The sequence below is a fragment of the Hippopotamus amphibius genome, chromosome 17 (assembly GCF_030028045.1).
Source record: "Hippopotamus amphibius kiboko isolate mHipAmp2 chromosome 17, mHipAmp2.hap2, whole genome shotgun sequence".
NCBI classification, from domain to species: domain Eukaryota; kingdom Metazoa; phylum Chordata; class Mammalia; order Artiodactyla; family Hippopotamidae; genus Hippopotamus; species Hippopotamus amphibius.
This window is the reverse complement of record NC_080202.1, coordinates 11,004,185-11,025,365: the sequence shown is the minus strand read 5'-3', so window position 1 is coordinate 11,025,365 and position 21,181 is coordinate 11,004,185. Positions and strand designations below refer to the sequence as shown.

Below are 21,181 nucleotides of genomic sequence, written 5' to 3'. Positions count from 1 at the left end.
ACTGTGGTGGCTTTGCCCGGTCTCTTCTGCAGATAGGGCTCTGGAGGCCAAGGGCTGGCCCCAGGTTACACTGTGAGGTGGGGTGAAGCAGAATACTGGTCCTCTCCGGACCTGGCCTCTCTTAGTAGTTGGTCGGTGGGGCGGGGTTGGGGGGGTGTTGGTGAAAGGAGCCCTAGGTAAGACATGGCTGAGGGCAGAAGCATTTATATTAGAGTAAGAAAGAAGCAGGAATGATGCAGAGAGCGCTTGGAGGCTAGGGCTGGGGTCCAGCCTCCTGCCTTGCCCTCAGTTCTCTGCCTGCATGGAGACCTTGTTGGGGTCTCCCCAACCCCGCAACCTGGTAGCTCCGTGGGGTCTTCCTGGGCCCTTCACTGTCCAGCATGGACATGCCAGACGTGGTCCCAGGCAGCAAGGGATGCGATTATGCTCTGTAAACTGTAAAGGGCTGTGCCTGGGGAGGGATGTTGTTACTTGGTCACACACTGTTTCTAGCACCCAGGTGAGGGCAGTTGGTATAGATGTTGAGAGAGGGCTGGCTGCAGTCTCTTTTCTGGTGTTTTTTGGGGTGAAGTGGGGAGCACAGGCCAAGTCAGGGAGCTTGGAGGCCAGCTTAGCCTAGCTCCTGCCTGGCTCTGTGGCCTCTGTTTCCTTCACTTTCTGAATCTCAATTTTCCATCTGAGAAGTGGGAGTAGGAGTGGCCGGTTACCTGGGCCCCTGGAGCAGCGCATGGGGAGAAGGCTGAGGGTTTATGGGCTTGAGCCACGCTGTTCTGAGGTCTCTTATCTCTCCCCACCCTCTCTCGCCCCATACCCTGACCTTATCCTAGGTCTGTGGCCACACAGGCCACACCCTCCATGGGTCATGATAAGGGTGTGACCACCTTGTCCCCGGCTCCTGGTGGTCTTGGGAGTCCTTGAGCCAGAACAGGGCAGGGGAGGCTGAGATGGGAGAGGAGTGGCTCTGCAAAGCCCCCAAATTGCTAAGGCTGAGTCTGGTTCCAGGAAAGCTGGCCCCAAATGATAGACCAGAACCACAGGCCAGAGGCCCGGCTGCCTGTCCCCGCCCACTCTGGGCAGAGAAGCTGGGTGGGGATGGGGGGTGGGGTGGGGATGGGAGGGGAGGGTTCTCTGAGCTCTGGGGGTGGTCCTGCTCTCCTCAGGCTGGTGGGGTCTGTGGGCAGGGCTCTGGGTAGGGAGGGGTGCTATGGGGTGCTCTTCACGGGGATAAGTTTGGAGTCTAGGTCTTCTAGGGAGGGGGTGGGGCCTCTCTGAGGGGCTGAGGCTGTGGGGCTGGGGCCCCATCCTCATAGTCCCTCAAAGATGACCACTAAGCTGTCCTGTATGACCCAGATTTGTAGGCAGACGTGGGGGTAGGAGGGTTGGCATATATAGAACAAATGTGGTTAAAATTTAGGATGGACCCAGCAGGGATGTACAGAGATCCTGTGTCACTCTCAGGTGGGCAACTGAGGCTCAGAATAGGGGCCAGATGCTCCTGGAGGTCATTCAGCTTGTCCCTGGGGGGCGGGGGAGGGTCTTGCCCTGTGGAAGCTCTGGGGCAGGTAGAAGTGAGTGTGCTTGACAATCTGGATCCCTGGCTGAGGAACTGCCTTGGCCAGTCCCCTCAGGCTTGGGAAGGAGGGGGTGCGTGCTGGCGGGGCCAGGCTGTGGTTTCCCAGCCTTAGCCATCCGGAGCCAGGTCAGCAGAGCCAGGCCCTCAGGCCCCTATAATTACCGGAGTGGGAGCTGTGGCCCAGCTTTGGAGCAGGGGTGACACTTTCAGAGTGAGCCAGCCCTGAGGGCTCCACAGGGGGACCAGGGTCCCTCCAAGAAGGATCAGCCAATGGCAGGCCTCATCCATCCCTTCAGATCCCTAGGCTCTGTCTTTCCAGCCATCTGCTCCCATTTTGGAGAAAAGAACACTGAGGTAGAGTTCCCATTCTCTGGGAACTGGTCACAGCTGGGGCTCTTGCCCCACGAATTGATGATCTATGATAACGTTTGTAACATTTATCGACTACCTACTAGGTACCAGGCGCTGTTCTAAGCATTTTACATGGATTAACCCATTTAAACCTCACAACAACCATATGAGGCAGATCTTAAAATTCATCTTTGTTACAGAGGAGGAAACTGGCACAGAGAGGTTAAGTAACTTGCCTAAGGTCACATAGCAGGGAAGGTAGAGAAGCCAGGATTTGAACCCAGATGGACTGGCTCTGGAGCCCATGCTCTTGGGAATTCAGCTATGCTGCCTGCTGCTCCGAGAGAAGTAGGGTAAATGTGGGGTGATGATGACTGTGTTTGAGGGAGCGAACCTGAGCATCTGCCCTGGATGACGAGGCAGAGGGAGACTTCAGGATCATGTTGTCCCAACCTTGCGTCTGAGACTGGTCTGAACCGGGGTCTCCCAAGGTCAGTGTGGGTTTCCTCTTACACCTTGGCCTTTTTGAGGACTCTGTGATGTCCGCGAGTTGGGCTCTGGACCTGGCTCCTCTGGGGGCTCTTGAGGGACCATCAGTTATGGGGGATCACTGTGTCTGCAACCCACCAGATGGGTGACTCGGGCCAGATTCCATCCAGCTCTGGGGGTGCCTTCGAAGTTACAGGCACCTTTTCAACAAGAGCCCCAAAGGAGGGAGTTGGGGGGGCACCCTGGTAGACATGACCTTGGATCTGGGTCCTGTAGAAGGTGGACCTTAGCAGGTGGAGATGATCAGCCCAGGAAGAGGGCACGGCTGTAGTCAAGGCTTGGAGGCCTGTGGGCCGTGATGTGCGAGTCACATCAGACCAGCCAGGCCAGTGGTTTCCAGTCCCCTGGGCAGTGTGTTACTAGATTGCTGGCTCTGGCTTCTAGACAGGGTGCTTGTGCAGATCTGGAGGGCTCGAATGCTTGAAGAAGTCTGGGCTTACTTTGGGTGGCGGTGGGGAGCCACGGAATATTACTGGGCAGCCACGCTCAGCGAGCTAATTCGGTTACACTCTCAGAACAGTGTCTGGCATGCGGTAAGCACTGAGTACATGTTAACACCATATTATTGTTACTGTTAGCAGTAGTATTACGGAACCAGGGAACTGGGCCAATGGATTTTGAAGAACTCATGGGTGACTCTGAGCGCAAGCCAGAGTCGACAACCACTGCACCACGGCCTTAGCTCCTTAGGTCCAGGAACTGCCTTGTGGTCTCTGCAGCCCCAGCCGAGGATTTGGTAGGAGGTGGATAAGTGCTTGTGTGATCAGGTTGCAGGAGGGATGCTGGGAGAGGCTGGAGGCAGGGGGTCCAGGGAGGAGGCCAGTTGGTGAAGAAGAGAGAGAATCGTTGGGGCCCATTCATGGGAAGGGGGTGTCATGGCTGACTCCCAGGTGTCTGGCCTGGGGCGTGGACCAGGTGGTAGAGCCGTAGATTCAGGGTCCAGGAGGCTGGGATGCTGAGGGATGAGAGAGCCGGTGGGGATGAGCCACCAGGAGGCGGTTGGCTTCAGCGGGGGATAGAGATGAGGACATCGAGTTGGGGAGGGGTGAGAACTCTTTTAAGGACTTCAAAATATAAATAAATAAATAAATAAATAAATAAATAAATAAATAAATAAATAAATAAATAAATAAAAATAAGGGACTTCCCTGGTGGTCCAGTGGTTAAGACTCTGTGCTTCCAATGCAGGGGGCATGGGTTTGATCCCACAAGCCGTGAGTCGCGGCCAAAAAAAAAAATGAGGAACTTCAGCTGTGAAAGGGGGAGAGAGAAAGAGTGGCTGCCAGGGGGGACGAGGAGGCAGGACTGTTTTAACCACTAGGATGAGAGAGGGGTGAGCACATTTGTGTGCTGATGTGCAGGAGACAGGAGTGATGGAGATGTTGACAGCATAGCTCAAGCCAGCAGCTGACCAGGGGCCAGCTCCCCAGGAGGCAGGAGGGGCAGTTGGCCTTGGACAAGAGGCCAGCCCCTTGGAGGCTTGAGAGGGATGTAATTAGGGTCAATGGGTAAGAAAATTCAGGTGCTCCTGCTTTTCCAGAATGTTTTCTTGGCTCAGGGAGGAGGACCCTGCGGGCAGAGGATGATTGTGGCTGTGGATTTGGGGTGACTGCCTGGAGAGGCCTCGATCGGGAGCTGTGGCCGTGGACGGAGGGGGGCTGCGTGTGGGGCGGGAGCCCCACCTTGCCCGCCCCAGGCTGGTGGGGCTGGTACAGTGGGCTTGGTCGGAGCCGTAGGAGGCTGCTCCTGGACGTGAGGCCCGTCCTGTGACCCACTAAACCTCAGCCTCCAGGAAAGAGGCTAAAAATAAGGCTGTGGTGAAGAAGGGAGGGGGTGTGTGGGTCCAAGCCAGCCTGGAGCCCAGAGGAAAATCTGAGACGACCATCCGGGCTGCTGTGACACACGCTTCCCGTGCCCGCGGCCAGTGGGATCTCACCTTCCTGCGGCTGTGGCCCTTTGCAGGACTTGAAGAGGGAAAACGACCCAGAAAGGCTCAGGCAGGGCCTGACCTAGGGTCTTACGACCCGCACAAGACCCTATTCCCTGGAAGACTTTGAAAATGGTCCACATCCAAAAGAAAAAAAATCTTAAAAGAAAAAAGGAAGGCTTCCTGGAGGCAGAGGCAAATGCTGGACCTTAAAGTCATGGGTGGGGGAGTGCATCCAGTAACATGGCTAGGATGTGCCTAGGGGAGGAAGCAAGAGTGTTTTGATTTGCTATGGACACACACCACCTTTATGATGGCCATTTGGATATGGGCTTCCTCCCAGGAAGTGAGCCTGTGCTTACTGCAGATCCATGCCTGCCTCTGGGCTGTGGGTGAGGACTTGCAGTGTAGGGCCCAGAGGGAGTTTTACCCTCCTACCATCTCTTTTTAAAAAATTATTTATTAATTTATTTGTTTATTTATTGGCTGTGTTGGGTCTTCCTTGCTGCGTGCGGGCTTTCTCTAGTTGTGGCAAGCAGGGTCTGCTCTTCGTTGTGGTGTGCGGGGCTTCTCATTGAGGTGGCTTCTCATAGCAGAGCGTGGGCTCCAGGCCCACAGGCTTTAGGCACGCGGGCTGCAGTAGTTGTGGGGCACATGGGCTCAATAGTTGTGGTTTGCCGGCTTAGTTGCTCCACACCATGTGGAATCTTCCCGGATCAGGGATTGAACCTGTGTCCCCTGCATTGGCAGGCAGATTCTTAACCCCTGTGCCACCTGGGAAGTCCCCTCCTACCATCTCTTGACTCTACACATCCTTCTGTCTACCCAGTGCCTAAATTGTGACAGTCCCTGTCCTGGGTTCTAGAGATGACTTGCCATGGTCCCAGCTCTCAAAGGGCTCATGATCTAGTCAGGGGTGAGGCAGGCACCCGCACATCCACCTATGATTCCGCAAATAGTCACTGTGGGCTGGCTGTGTGCTGGGCCCCGGGCTGGGGGGCAAAAGCAAACCACGCAAAGGCTGTGTGGCAGAAAAATAAGCGTTGGTTTTTGGTAATAGACCTGGTTTCAGATCTCACGCCTGACCTTGTATGCGCTGTTCTTTCATTTCTCAGAGCCTCAGTTTCCTCATATGTAAAATGGGGATGATAATCATAGATCTGCGTGGGTAGCAGGGATAGAAATACCCCTTGTAGAGCCTCACACAGTACCTGGGACTTAGCAGGAACCAGTAACTAGTGGCTCTTTGCTCCCAGCCACAGCGGGTCCAAGGAGCTCATATCCACGTCCCTCTGTGTCTTCTCTGTAGAACAAACGAATCCTAGTGTGACAAGTGGTAAAACAAGGACGGATAGGGGAGAGTGGGGGCAACTAGCTTATGGAGGGTGGTGAGAGGGGGAGAAATCCAGGAAGACTTCCCAGAAGAGGAGGCATCTAAACTAGTCTTGAAGAAATGGCAGGAATTAGCTCAGCCAACAAAATTGCACCAGGGTAGGAAGAGGGAGCGTGTGTCGTCAGGGAGCCATGAGTAGTTTGGGGGTGGCTAGAGTATGGCGTGAGGGGGTGGTATCCTGAGAAGTGAGGCTGGAGGGTGGCATTGGTGGGACTGAACCTGCAGCCCCATGGCCCGGTGAAGCCAGGGGAGCCACAGGTGACGGTGATTATGCAAGAGCGATGTGATCAGATCAAGAGGCTACAGAGGCCCTGGCTCAGGACTGGGAATGGGCTGTGAGGCCGGGAGGTGAGTGTGGGTGGCTCCCCGAGGTCAGGCCCAGCCATGCCACCCACAGGCCCTGGTGGAACTCGGGGCCTCTGAGGCCGGGTCGGGACACCTCGGAGATCCCACTTGGTGGATTTGCCATCCACAGGCCCAGGACTGGCCCCTGGTTTCCGCCTTCGAGGTAAAGTCACAGCCCGCCCTGGTTATTAAGTCATTAGTTGGGTCTCACACAGCCTCTTCATTATGGGTAATTATGGTGAATCCATGCTGGGTATTAACAAGGAGGAGACCAGCTGCTCTTGGCTGTCAGGCTACTAGAACAGGAAATCCCTCAGCATCCCAGTCCTGGGCCTCGAGTGGGGGGACCTTGGCCTAGTACTGTGTTTGGAGATTCCACTTTCACCCATTTCCCCGCTGTGTGACTCTGAACATGTGGCTTAATCTTCTGTGCCTCAGTTTCCTCATCTATCCAGTGGGATGATAGTACCAGCCTCATAGGGTTGTGTGAGAGCACAGAGTCCTAACCACTGGACCGCCAGGGAGTTCCCGGGCCCTGCCTCCTTTCTCCCCTCTTCCTTCTTAGTGCAGACATGCAGTGGTCAGGGGGCTCTGGCCTGTGGCCCAGCCTCCTGCTGTCCTCACATGAGCCAAGGTGGGAGCCCTGGGGCCTGTGGGGCTGGGGGTTGTGCTTACTCGGGAGCCCTGGTTGAGGGCTACACGGGGTCGGAGGGGGCCGGGAGGTTGCTGGCCTCCGTACAGCCGCGGCTCAGTCTGTCCGCAGCTGTCGATCGTTTCTAGTTCTGATTGCTGGCCCCCTTTGACGTATAAAAGCCCTAATGAGCACGTAGAGGTGGCTGGGAGCTGGGAGAAGGGCAGACGTGTCCTCGAGGGCTCCCCTTCCCCCAAGAAAGCAGCCCCAGAGCCCCGCCTGCTTCCCTCTGCACCTGGGCTCCTGCATCGGAAAACTGGGGGTCCTGGTTATTCTCTTGCGGACGGGGCGGGGCACGAGTGTTTGTGCACACGTGCAGGTGAGCAGGTACGAGCATTCCTGTACGCCCTCTTGGCGCTCTCCTTGGCCAGAGGGCTTCCCCTGCAGTTTTCAGTGGCTGCCACCCCACTCTCTGGGATGTGGGCTTTATGGTCCCCGCTGAGGGCAGGGTCCACGTCCGGGGTCCCAATGTCTGGTCTGGGGCTGGGCTGCAGGTGGGCAAGAGGTGCCGGCTGACAGTAGGAGGCTCGGCTGTCCCACTGGGCCGAGGGACTGTGGAGGAGCCTCGCCTGTCTGCGCCCTGGACTCCACGCTGGCTGAGTGAGGGGCGGGGGTCCATGCCCAGGGTGAGCACTGCAGGGTGGAAGCGTGGCCTCCAAGGTCTCCAGTGGCCTGGGTAAACTGGGCAGGACGGAGTTCTCTAGATGCAGCCAGGCTGGGCCCTGCAAGGTGGAAAGAGGGCTGGGCTGGGGCTGAGGGTCCCCGAGGTGGGGTTGGGGGAAGGGGGCACCCAGGCGTCAGATGTCACCCTCTGTCTTCTCCTCCCAGGCGTCCTTCTGGACATCCAGCAGCACTTTGGGGTCAAGGACCGAGGCGCCGGCTTGCTGCAGTCAGGTGAGGCCCCCCACTCGCCCTGGACCCCCTGCCTGGCTTTCTACCTGGTGGGGATCCCCTGCCCATCTCTTCCCTGGTCCTGCCTCACTGGAAAGAGCCTGAGTTTTGTGTCCAAATTCCACTGTTGCCACTCACAAAAGGCACCACTTCCCCTGCTTCTATTCTTGCGAAACAAAACAAATAGCACCTGCCCTCAGGGACTGTGGGTGACATACAAGAATGCAGGCAACCTGGGAATCACCTCTCAGATGCCAAAGCAGGAAACTCCAGCTGCTCAGCCCCAGAGCCGTTCGCAAACCCAGGGCAGGAGTCTGAGAACCTGGGTCCGGGACTACACCTGGGCTTGAGCTTCTTGGCCTCTCTCCCCTGGGGCCCCGGCCGAGGGACTGGTGGGGAGGCAGGCCCCGAGCCGCCCTGAGCCAGGGCAGAGGGGCAGGTGATGAAGCAGTTATTCCAGCCTCTCTGCCCCTCCCCCCAGGGTCCGTGTCAGCCTTGTGTCTGCCCTGCCCGCTACGGGGTTCCTCTAGGACCTGAGCTCCTGGCCCTTCCACTGGCCATGTCCTCAGCAGGACCCTCAGGCCTGGGCAGAGACTCAGACAGTGTTACATCCCAGGGCTCATCCTGACTCGGCCCTGACCTTGCTGTATGGCCAGTTCCCTTGGCCCTGGAGTCCGCCTGGCCAGGGGCCCCAGTGAGATATGGGGGAGAAGGTCCATGGTCTGCATTCCTGTCTGGGAACCCTGTCCCCTCCCAGACTCTCAGGGAGGGAGGGGAGGAGCGAGCTGGCTCTGTCCAGGAACCTGCCTGACCTGTCCGGGTGGCATTCCAGTATGCACAGTGCCAGGCCTCTACAGCCTCCTTCAGCCACAGCCACTCAGCCAGGCTCCGTGCCCATCCTCGCTTCCCAGGTGGGGTCTTTGGGGGCTCAGAGAGGGGGAGATGAAAGCTCCAGGGTTCAGCCCAAATTTGTGAGAATTAACCGAGCTAGGACTGGAGCAAGGATGTGGGGGGCCGGCTCCTCCTGAGGGCGCCCAGGTCCCTGACCCTGCAGACATCCCCTCCACCCGGGATGTGAGCCCAAGTCCCTCCGCAGGCTTCTCCTCCCCGCACCCAGCCAGGGTCAGAGCAAGTCGTCCTGCCCTGGGGCCCGGGACAGGTTCCTCCAGCCTCCCGGGCTCTGTGCAGTGCCATGACTAGTACTTAGAGCCGGGGAGACAAGAGTTCAAGTCCGACAGGAGCGTGGGAGGGAGCGGGCTGCTGAGCTGGTGAGGGACGGGCAGGAGGGAGCCTAACCGCTCAGCCCCCTCCTCCGTGGCCCTTGAGTCACTGGGGACTCAGCCCAAGCCTCATCCCCCTCCTGGTCTTGGCGTTGCTGACTGATGTGCCCTGGCCTCCTCCATTCGACCCCCACTGATTGCGGTCAGGGCCAGTGCAGCCGCCCAGGGAGCGGCGGGGAGGGCTATGGGGGTCGTAGCACTGCCTCAATTATGTCCTTCTTGGTTAAGAGAAAAGTCACGGCAGCCCCTACTTATCCCTGGCGACCTGGCCGGAGGGGGATACATCATCCTTGGCTTCATCGTGTTTGATTCTTCCTCCTACAAGCTCCCTTTGGTCAGCTCCACTTTCCAGATGGAAGGACAGAGGTGGAGAGAGGGGAAATGACTTGCTTAAGGTCTCGTGGTGAGAGCGTAGCAGGCCTGGCATTGGGACTTCTGCATATGAGGTCCTCTTGGCTTGGGAGGGGTCACAGATGGCCACTGGGTTGGTGAGGCTTACCCCAGGCGTCTGAGTGGTCTCGGGGTGGATGCCTCTGGGCCAGGGTGAGAGTTCCCAGCCCTCTCCGAGACCCTCTAGTCATCACCCCCTGGCCCTCACCCTACCACCTACCCGGGCACAGCTGGGATGGCTCCCCAGAGTGTCCCTGCGCCTTTGGCCAGCTGAGCCAAGAAGCCAGGCGGGCTAGACCAGGATGTCCCTCAGTGGGCTACCAAGCAGATCACCTAATTGGCCTGGGCCCCAGGCACCTGTCTCTTCCCCAAGCCCTGATAAGGTCGGAGCCAGGTGGAGGGCGCGCAGCGAGGTGTTGGTGTTTGCCCAGATCAAAGGGCCAGGCCTGAGAGCGCGATTGCCTGCTTATTTGTGGGCACCAGGGGCCGCTGGGCCAGGAGACAGGGTCGTGGGGGGAGTGGTACAGCTGGGGGTTTGGCCTGGGCCTGCCCCTGCTCTTTCCCTTCAGGACCAGAGCATGAAAGCTGCTTTGGGAAGGGCCTGCTTTCGGCAGCCCCCCTGCAGATTGCTACCCGCTCCGAGCTGGGCCCTGGCCCCTGTGGCAGCCATAGCTCAGCCTCTGGGAAAACCCACAGCAGAATTACAGCTCTCGGGTCTCGCTGTTTCAGGAAATCAAAAGCCCCCATAGCCTCCACCTAAAGGGGCAGCTGTGGCCGAACCACGGACTCAGTCCCTGCACTCAAGTAGATTCCCTCTATCAATGGAAGCAGAAGATGTATCCAGTCCCCACCCAGCAGGGACTGTGGGAGCCTGGGGCAGGGTGTTGGTGGTGGCGGTGGTAGCAGTGAGTATGGACCTAGCTGTGTCTGGTGGCAGGTAAAGAAGACCTACCTGAGAAGGGGGCATTTGAGTGGGGCTTTGAAGGATGAATTAGAGTTTGCTCAGGGGACGGGACTTCGTCAGCTTTTTTTTTTTTTTTTTTTTTTTTTTTTTGCTGTGCGCAGTCTTTCTTTTTAGTTGCGGTGAGTAGGGGCTACTCTTTGTTGTGGTGCACAGACTCCTCATTGCTGTGGCTTCTCTTGTTGCAGAGCACAGGCTCTAGGTGCGTGGGCTTCAGTAGTTGCAGCACATGGGCTCCATAGTTGTGGCTCACAGGCTCTAAAGCGCAGGCTCAATAGTTGTGGCGCACAGGCTTAGTTGCTCCGTGGCATGTGGGATCTTCCTGGAGCAGGGATCGAACCCATGTCCCCTGCATTGGCAGGTGGATTCTTAACCACTGCACCACCTAGGAAGCCCCCCAGGCAGCTTCTTGATTTGTCAGGTTGTCATGTTTCTTCCCCCTCCAAGCTGGAGAGAATATATCAAGAAAACATATTTAAATTACATAGCTGAGTTTGAAAGCTGAAGCTGGCAGGGAAGTTTCCAGGTGATAGAAGCAAAGAGTTCAACTCAAAAACAGGAGTGGGAGCTGATACTGAAGTCAAGTGGGAACCAGTATATGTCTTAGAAGCTTGTTACTGTATATTTAAACATTTGTATCACAAAGCCTTTTAAATATACATAAGACATAGAATAATGTAACAGATTTCCATGTAGGCATCACCCAGATTCATCAAAGTATGACTAGTCTGGCCCAGTTTCCAGGCTTGGGGCTTTCTTTACTTTGAAGACTGGGCAGAGCAGGCTTGGGCTCTGGTATTACTTGGGTAATTCGGTTTCTGCCCAGGGCAAGCTCCCTGATTTCAAGCTGTACACTCAGGCCGGTGGGCAGTTTTTCTGCCTGTGAAAGGACACCTCCTTCCTGGCTCTGAGTTTTTTCAAGAAGCCTAGTCCAGCCCCCAATCTGCACAGGCCTGGGAATTCCACCCCTTCCACAGGTAGGCCTGATGTTTCCAGGGACCTCAGCAAAAGCAAATACCAAACTGCTCCTTAGGGAAGCCTTAGGTCCCAGGGCCTGCACGGGACACAGATGACAATTCCCGCTAAAGACAAACCCCAATTCAAAATGAACAGAGCACACAAAGAAACCCACATTTATGGGAGAGAGTCCGCCGGCCCAGAAAATGGGGAAACCAACTCCTGTTTCCTACAGAGAAAAGACTTGTTTGAAGGGACTTTGCGTTAGGTATGCTTAACATTCGAGGCTCTAAAGAAAGAGTAGAGTTTATAAGACAGGAATAGCACATTATTAAAAAAAAAAAAAAAAAAAAAAAAGGACAGGGAGATGTTTAAAAGCCCTAAGTTCAAAATTCCATAAGTGTAAAATGTGAGTATTAAAATGAAAAAATGTAATAGTTAGATGAATTAACACATAGTAGACCCAGCTGAAGAGAAAATAAGCAAATTAGAAACTGGATCTGAGGAAATTGGCATAAATGCAGCTCAGGGGAAGGGGAGTGAGAGGGAAGGTTGTGGCATTGCTGGCTCTGGTGTGTGTTTTGTCGTGGGGAGAGTGGAGGGGGAGGAGGCTGGACAGCAGGCAGGGTCTGATGGTGAAAGACATCTGGATTTTGGTCCTGAGGTAGCGGGGAGCCAGAGAAGATATCAGAGCAGGGCAGGTCCCTGTAAGATGTATGCATCAGGAGGTTCACATGGGGGCCGAGTGTGGGAATGGGTGGCAGAGAAGGCTGGAGGGCGACTCAGGGCTGGGGTTCCTGGCATCATGAGGAAGTGCCAGGATTGGGAGGTGGGGGCAGGGGCGGGGGGAGACAGAGGAAGAGCCAGCTCAGACTGAAACCAGACAGCGTCTTTGCTTTGGGAGAGTCTCCTTCTGGCCTTGCTCCATCCTCACTTCAGCCAGCCGGGCAACATCCTCCCACTTCGGCAAAGACTCAGGTTCTGAAGGCAGAGCTGGGCAGCCCCCGTGGCTCTCCCCTCAAGGCCCTCCTGTCAGAAGGGAGGCCCGAGAACCTTCCTCCCTGAGGCCTCAGTGGCCGACCTAGGGTTTACATCCTGGGCAGAGTTTGAAGGAGGAGCAGTTCCCATTCTTCCTGCAGGAGCTCTGAGTCTGGTGGGCTTCTAGGCACTGATGGGTCCCGCTGTTCTGGGTCCTCCCCGTCATCTTGGCCAGCCTGGGCCGCCATCCTCCACATCCTATGGGCAGGGAGGGTACTCGGGCAGAGCCTGGCTCCTGCCCACCCCACGCCTGCCCGAGTACCCTCCCTGCCCACAGGATGTGGAGAGTGGCAAGTCTCCTCTGAATAACAAGTCGGCCGGATCTGGACTTTGTGAAAATAACCCTGGTTCAGCCCAGGCTGAGGTGGGGCTGGACATGTGCTCCAAGGCCACGATGTGGGGGCTCCGGGCTCCTCCAGCGCAGACCTCACCTGCTCCTGCGCGAGGACCACCTTCTCAGCGGCCCCATGGGTTCAGAGTCAGGGTGGTCCTGTGCCAGGGCACAGAGGGGATTGTTCCAAGCTTTGGGTGCTGGCCTCCTGAGCGGGCCCACAGGGAGAAGGCCTTCAGCCGGCACCACGAGAGGTGGATGGCGCCTTAGGGATGCTGCCCAAGCCCTGTCTCCCTGATGACCTCCCGCCGGCCCTGTGAGAAGGGGGCATCGCCCGCCTTGCAGAGGAGGGAGGAGGCTCAGCCCAGCTTCTCCTGGTGAGCCAGGGGCTCTAACTCCTCCTACGCTGCCCTCCGCGGCCCTGCCCCCCTGCCCTGGCTCCCTGCCCGCAGCTCCATTGTCCCAGACCTGTGGGCTCAGCACACGTGAGCCGACCGAGGGCTTCCCCACACCCCGACCACAGGACGTCCTCGTGCTGGGAAAGCCGCCCCTGCCGAGACCAGGGGTGGGTGGGGCAGCCCGTCTGCCCAGAAGTCTCTCCTCAAACAAAGACTGTGGGGTTGGAGGTGGTGGGCCCGGGAAACTTCCAGCCCAGGCTGGCTTTTATTTTCAGCAGAGCTTCCTGTTGGCTGGAGAAGCCTCTGCACCCCCATCTGGGACATGGGTCACCTGTCCAGGCCTTTACCTGTGCTGTTCCTTCTGCCAGGAATTTTTTTTTAACCTCAGTTTCTACCTGGTTGTGTTCAGGCCTCTCTGCTGGCCTGTGACATCCCTGAGGACCAGGAGAGGTCCCTTCTCTAGGGAAGGGCTGTAAAGATGGATTGTGTCTCCCTGCTAACCTTAGACTCCCTTGTCCCCAAGGGGAAGGCCCTGAGGGACAAGGGCGTTCAGGGTCAGGAGGGTTGCTGTGTCATCTTGGGTAGGTTCCTTTACCTTCTAGTGGCCCTCGCTGTAAAATGGGACAGATGGTAAAGCTCAGGTTGGGACTTGGTGACCTTCAGCATGACATGGTAGGGGTGGGGATGGGGTGTGGCTGCTCCAACAGGAGTCCTGGGTGCCTCTGCCCACCCAGACGAGCAGGCAGAAGGTCCACGGGGAAAGTGCCAGGGGGCTGCCTTCCGGCTCCAGTGTGGACCGGAGGATGGGGAGGGACCAGGATGGCTGAAGTCTGGCCAAGGCCTGGCCCACCTCCTTCAGCCCCTCTACACCCACCCAGTGGGGGCTTGGCCAGTGCTCCCCCTTGAAGGGGGAGAGCAGTGTGCCGTGGATCTCCATAGCCCTCTAACTAACACCAAACCCGGTCCTAGGGGTTAGGGGCCCATCTCCCTCCTCAGTCTCATCTCCCACTGCTTCCTCTCTCTCACCTTCCCAGCCTGCAGCCTCATGCATCTTTCTGCTGTCCCCGACACACCCTGAACTTTCTCTGACCTTTGGAACATCAGCTGGGATCTTCTGCCTTCCCAGCCTGGCAGTCTGTAGTGTGATTTAGATAGAGCAAGGACTCTGGAGTCAAACTGGGGTATAAATTCTGGCTCAGCCACACACTAGCTGTGTGATGTCACTCCTTTTAGCCTCTGTTGCACCCTCTGTAAGATGAAGATGATAGTGAGAATCGAATGAGATGATCTGTGCTTATGTCCACGGCACATCCCTGGGCCTTGCCTATAATAAATGCTCCATAAATGGTAACTGCAATTATTATTAATAAGTATTATGCCTCATTAACCATTTTACAGTCTTATGAGATTTGTAATTTATATTTTAGTATACTTGATTTTAAGTAATAGCATTGTGGTAAACTCCTATACAGCCTTCAATGCCCAGCTCTGATATCACTGCCTCCATGAAGCCTCCCTTGATTGTCTTGGCAGGATTTGGCTCTCCTTGCTGGTTCCCTGGCATTGTAACTCTTTAAGTTGGGAAACCCATGGACAGGGTCTGCTCCCTGGCCAGACAGGGGGGCAACTCCTGCTCTGATTCTTTCTGCCCACTCCCCACCTAGCACAGACAGGCATAGAGGAAACAATTCTTCCTTCTCCCCTAATATGTGTAAGTCCTGATGAGACTGAAATCTCTTTCCAGCCCATATTCTGGTCTGATCTCAGGCAGGTCCTGGGAGACACACCCAGCAGGAAGAATTCTTTTTCTAGATATGAGGAAATAATTTCTACCCTGACTGATCTAAACAAGGGCCCAGTGTTGACCTGCTCCGGGCAGGGCGTGGCATTAAGCACCTTACACGCATTATTCCATCCAGTGCTCAGAGCAAGCAGGGAGTTGCTATTTTTATCTTCATTTTACAGATGAGGAAGTTGGCGTGCTGGAGGTGGCTTAAGTCTTGTGAGAGTTGATTGTTAGATTTTCAGGAATCGTGTGAGCGGGTTAAGCATAACCGTTGTTAAAAACGGAATTATATAAACTTGCAGTTAAACAACATATTAAAATCAAAGGTAATAAACACTGAAAATTCATCACGCCCTACTTATTTGACTACCTTCTACTATTACCTACGTTCTTAAGCTTATTTATGTCGGTTGGATCGGGATGGTAGAAATATGCCATGTACAACTCTGACTGCATATCTCTTCCCAACTCCGAGTGACATCACTTTGGTAGCTTGAAACCAGGCCATGGTGGGAGCATCTGAACCATGAAAATTGGCAGACACTACACATCAGGCCTGCACCGCTTCCCCCCACTGCCCCCACCGCCCCGCTTTTGGAGAGCCAGTTGCTAAACATTTATCAGCACACCATGGAACTGAGGAACAGAGAGGTTGTGACCTGCCCAACGTCACCCAGCTGGGAAGGAACAGAGCCGAATTCAAGCCCAGGCAGTGCGTCTCTGGGGCCCAGATCCGTGCACCCCTCTGCTGATTCTGCCTGAGGCCCCAATCACACAGTTGGGATTAAAAGATTCCCCCCACACCCATACATGCTCCCCATTCTGCTCCCTAGGACAGAGCGACAGTCACTGCTCCAGCCCAGCCTGCTCTCCCCTCCTCCACCTCCTTCCCTCCTTCCTCCCCTCCCTCTATCTCTTCTCCTGGGGGCTCAGGTCTGTGAGGAGCAGCCAGCCCCTGTGAATTGTTTAGCTTGGCGGTCAGAGGCCGGCCAACTGGCCGCCCTGTCTGCCCACGCGGCCTTTGTCTGGCCATCTGCCTGTCAGCTGTGGGACTGCCTTCCAGGAGGAGGAATCAGGAGCTGCCTCACTGCGTGACCTAGCGCCTACCCTGGCTTGCTGGCCTCTTTATCCCCCCTGGGACCTCCAAGGCCCCTCCCATACGGGTGGTGCCATCCCCAAGCGGTCCTCTAAGGCTCTGCTGCTCTCTTGTTCCGGAAGAACAAAACCAGGTCACATCACAGCTCTGCTCAGCATCCTCTGGTGTTTTCCTTTCTTACCCACAGAAGCCACAGTCACCAGGGCAGGCCACAAGGCCCTACCCCTATGGCCTTTCCCCCTCAGCGGCCCTCTGCTTCAGCCACTCTGGTCTCCTTGTTGTTCCACAAATATGCTAAGCGCATTCCTGCCCCAGGGCCTTTGCACTTGCTCTTCCGAACCCAATATTTGCATGCTTTGTCTCCTCATCTCCTCCAGGTCTTTGCGGAAATGTCACCTTCTCTGACCTTCCTATTTAAAATTTTAACATCTGTTTTCCTTCTTTCACACGCTTTTCGGATCTCCTGTTTCTGCCCTTTTCCCCTCCTTAGCATTTGTCACCCCCTGACAAACTATATTTTTTATTTCATTGTTTCTCACTAGAATGAAAACTCCAAGAGGCTGGGAATTTTTGTCTTTGTTGAATGGATGAATGCATGAGTGAACGAATGAATGCACAAATGAATGACATTGTTTCCAAACGTCAGGAAAGTCTCTGCAGCCTGCGGGAGTGAGGGTGGCTGTGTGATCTGGCGGGTATGAGATCTGGGGTTCCAGGGCCAGTTCTGCCCTGATTTGCTGTGTGGCCTTGGGTAGGTCCCTTTCCCTCTCTGAACCTCTTTTTCAAGTATCATAAGGAGAACAGCGTGGCAAAGTATAAGGAACACTGGCTCTGGAGTCAGACAGACAGGGGGGTCCAATCCCCACTGAGACATTTACTGCCTGCAAGGCCTTGGGCAAGTCACTTCTCTCTGAGTGTCTCCCCATCTGTGAGGTGGGACGAGGGTCAGAAGGATACATAAGATGCTGTGGTGTGGTGAGCCCCTAGCACAGACCCTGACTCGTAGAAAGTGCTCAATGAATAAATCTTTACTCTTTAAAAAAGTCCTAAAGGGCTCACCTGCCACTGGGCGTTGAGGAGGATGGAGTCATGGAGTCTCCTAACCCAGAGGGCCTGTCCCGCCTCCCCTGGGTCCGGGCCTGGCCAAGGTTGCCCCTCTCGGGCAGGGGCTACTTCCTCAGCAGGCACTTGGCCTCACGCTGGGTGGTCTGGGTGGGTGGGCTCAGCCATGGGACGCCCCCGTGGCCCCCTGCAGCTCTCCTCTCCCCGCGCAGTGTTCATCTGCAGCTTCATGGTGGCCGCCCCCATCTTTGGCTACCTGGGTGACCGATTCAACAGAAAAGTGATCCTCAGCTGCGGAATTTTCTTCTGGTCGGCGGTCACGTTCTCCAGCTCCTTCATCCCCCAGCAGGTGAGGCCTGCCTGGGCTTCCCACCCAGCATTCCTGCGCATCCCGTCTGTGGGGCCTGGTTCCTCCAGGGGGTGGCGAGTCTGATCGACCTGTCCTCGTCTTGACTGGGGTTCCAGCCCGTTTAGTCCAAGTACAGTGGGATGAGGGGGTCTTTGGGGCCTTCTGTGCAATGGCCCTGATGATTTGGCTTTCCCTGTGCTGGTCTTGAACCGGGGAACTCGCAGCCCTGTGTGGTATCCTGACTCTCCCTGAGCTGCTTTTCATTTTGGAGAGAATGCAAGGAACAGAGGGAACAAGTCCGGCTAAGGAGACAGGACCCTTGGGTTCTAGTCTTGGCTCTGCCATCATCTTGCTGGGTGACCCTAGATACGTCACTATTCTTCTCTGGGCCTCACACAGTTTGCTCTTTGTCCGATGACCAGCCAACTCCCTGGGTCAAAGTCCTAGGGAAATAAACGTTAGTTCAACGTAAGGAAGAGGTTTCTTACTTGGCTCCCATGGTTCTGGGTTTGAATATTTCAATTCTGTTGCCCACTCAGCTTTGTGATCTAGAGAAAACTTACTTAACTTCTCTGAGCCTCCGTTTCCTCATCTGTAATAAGGGGATGATACTTCTCAGTATGAAGGGTGGTTGTGAGAAATAACTGAACTCATGAATGTCCAGACCCTGACACATGGCAGGTGTTGAACAAATCGTTATTTCTGTTCTTTCTTCCAAAGAGGAGATGTGTTGCCCTGAGAGGTAGTGAGTGTCCCGTCACTAGGGGTGTTCAAGCAGAGGAAGGACAATCACATGATGGCTACTATAGAGGGAGATAGAGGAAGAAGGGGAGAGACTAGGATTTGTCCTCAAGGAGATTCCAGCCTCAGGGAGGAGACCCTGGCCTTGGGAGCACCCAGGCCAGGGGTGGGCAGGAGCTCCCACATTCAGAGCCTTCAAGATAAGCAAAGTGCTGAAAGTCCTCACTGAAGAGAGAGCGGTCTCTGACCTCCACGTAGTTGGGAAGACTTCCTGGAGGAGGTAGAACTTGAGCTGGGCAGGCAAGGCAGGGAGGTTATGCCTTTTGGTGAAGCTAGCATGGGCAGAGGGAGCAGCCCCATGGAGGCAGAAGTGGTGGAGTGTGCTGATAGATGGAGGAGGAGAGTGCTTTGGCTGGAAAGGAAGGCAGGGACAGGTCACTGAGAGCCTTGAATGCCTGGTTGGAAGGCCTGAGCTTCCTTCTGAGGGAAGTGCTGGACCCTGGAAGAGTCTGAAGAAGGGCAGTGGTGAGTCAGGTTTACACTGATCCAGAGCAGGCTGGAGGTGAGGGCAGAGAGAACTGGCAGTTTGGGGGGATACACTTTGCTTCACGGGGCAGCTTCATAGAGAAGGGTCAGGCCAGGTAAGTTCCAGGCCTAGAGCGTCAGATAGAGCCTGATGGCCACAGTCAAAAATGGGGACTGGACCAGAAGAAGCTTCTGGACCCCCTCTGGGTCTTGTCCTGCCCCTGACCAGGCCCCTCATCATCCGTCCTCTGGGGCTGCTTCTGGGATTGACCAGTGAGTCCGGGACCACAGGGTCAAGTCTGGGCCCTGCTCTGGGTGTGTGGAAGGAAGGGAGAGCTGGGGGGAGAAGGTGAGCAGAGGCAGAGAGAGAAACAGACAGATCACCCCCAATTAACCTATAAATTCATTGCAATCACAATCCAAGTCCTGCGGGGGTTTTTGGTGGACCTTGGCAATGTGATTCTAAAGTTAATTTGGCAGAGAAAGTACCCAGGAACAGCCAAGAACATTGTGAAAATAACAATGAAAGGGGCCTTGCCTTATTAGTTATTACAACATGGCTATTCTAACTAAAAACAGAAGGATAAACTAAGAGATCAAGGAAACAGAGTCTTCCTTTTTATGGGAATTGAGTGGAGGATGAAAGTTGCATCCCAAATAAATGGTTTTGGGAGTATTGACTCTCCATCTGGATGGAAGATAAAGTATGGTCTGTATTTTTAACCATACTTCAAAATAAATCCCAGAGAGGTGAAACTAAAGTAAAAAGCAAACCATAAAAATCTAGAACTATAAATCAACAGGAAAAAGACAACCCAGCAGAAAAAATAGGCAAAGGATAGTGACAGGTAATTCTGGGAAGATCCCCACACAGGCAATATATACAGGAAGAGATGGTTCTCGGCTTTTCGAGTAATCAGGGCACTGCAAATTAAAACAACAATGAGATACCATTTCACACCCATCAGATTGGCAGCAATTAAAAAGGCTGACAATACCAAGTGTTATCCAAGCTGCTGGTGGGAGTGTAAATTGATAGAGCCTCTTTGGAGAGCACAAAGTGGCAGGATTTTATAAAATTCTGTGTACACCCCACAGCCCAGCCTTCTACTTCGAGGAATATGCCGAAGGGAGAAACCCCAACTCGTGGATACGAAATGACAGGTGCATGCAAGGATGCTGGCTGCAGTTTTGTAATAGAAAAAAAGAGAGAGAGAGAGCGAGAATCAAAATGACCACGACTTGGGGGATGCCCAGATAGAATGGGGCGTATTCATACTATGAGATTCTTGGCAGCAAATGAATGAACTAGATCTATACTAACCAGCTGAAATGGGTTTCCAAAAGATGAGGGGAAAAAATCAAGTTGTGGGACAAGATGCACAGAATGGTCTTTTTATGTTTATTTTTTGAGAGCACACAGGGGGCACTAAACGTTGTTCCTTGGTACGTGTCCATGCAGGCAAAGGTAGAGAGAAAGTCGTGACAAATGCACAAAATAAGCCAGTTCCTGGGGGAGGAGCGGGGATCAATGAGATCCCTTGTCAGAGAGGTCTTATCTGCCTGCTCTGGTACCAAGGAGAGTAAGGAAATCACTCCCATTTTCTTTCTCTTTCTAAAATATAACAAACATAAAAGATACGAGAATATTTATCATCCTGGGATGGACTAGCCCTTCTTGAGCAAGACGTGAAATGCGGAAGCCATTAAGGGAAAATCAACAGCTTGGACAGCATCAACTTAAATAACACAAAATAAAGCTTCTGTATGATGAAACTCCCCATAAACAAAGTGGAAAGAAAGATGAAGGAAAATATTTGTGGCCTATCTAATAAATATCAATTCCCATGATATATAAAAAGCGAATAGAAACCCATACAAGACAAAGAACCCAACAGAAAAATAGGCAAAGGCTGTGGGCAGGTGCTTCTCAGGGAAGGAAGCACAGGCACGGCGCCAGGAGAAGGAAGACTTGGAGATGGAGGGTGAGAGTGTGAATGAACGATGGAAACGAGAGGCGCAGAGATGGATGGGCAGGACCAGCGATGCAGAGAGAGGGCCGGGAAAGAGATGTGCAGATGGAGAGAGGGAAACAGGGAGACCCAGAGGAGGGCTGGATGTGGGCGATGCTGGCTGGATGGGTGGTCAGGGTGGGGCTGGGGAAAAATGACCAAGCTTGGTTCTCAGGCCCTGGCAGCTGGGGGGATGGAGGGGCTGGGTCCACATCAAAGAGGTAGTACCACTGGCAGCTGGCATGGCCCCACCCTTCCCGGCTCAGCTGGGCTTTGCTCTTTGATGTGTGTATAGGGCAGGGGCACTGAGCCCACTGGGCTGCCCTGCCCACTCCCCATTTACACTGGGTCCTCAGTGCTGCCAGGGTCAGCCCAGCTGCCCTGTCAGGGGATGGGTCACAGAGTGGGGGTGGCTTGAAGCTCCCTAGGTGGGGCCAGAACCCAGGGAGGAAGTCTCACAACTGGTGGGGGTGCCAGTGGAGACACAGGCTTCTGCCCCCTGCCATACCTACAACTCTCAACCCGTGAAAGTCCA

At 54.8% G+C, this 21,181-nt stretch overlaps 1 protein-coding gene across 2 annotated transcripts in view; it reads left to right on the top strand.

Moving 5' to 3' along the window:
• The window catches only part of SPNS2 (SPNS lysolipid transporter 2, sphingosine-1-phosphate), a 34,183-nt gene that overhangs the window by 6,217 nt on the left and 6,785 nt on the right, over positions 1-21,181 (top strand). For both annotated transcript variants that reach the window (XR_009049913.1, XM_057714427.1), the window contains exons 2-3: positions 7,658-7,723; positions 17,232-17,368. Coding sequence is in view for 1 of the 2 variants with exons in the window: in XM_057714427.1 (XP_057570410.1) it covers positions 7,658-7,723; positions 17,232-17,368 (203 nt within the window). In the remaining variant the exon portion in view is untranslated. The remainder of the gene's footprint in view (positions 1-7,657; positions 7,724-17,231; positions 17,369-21,181) is intronic.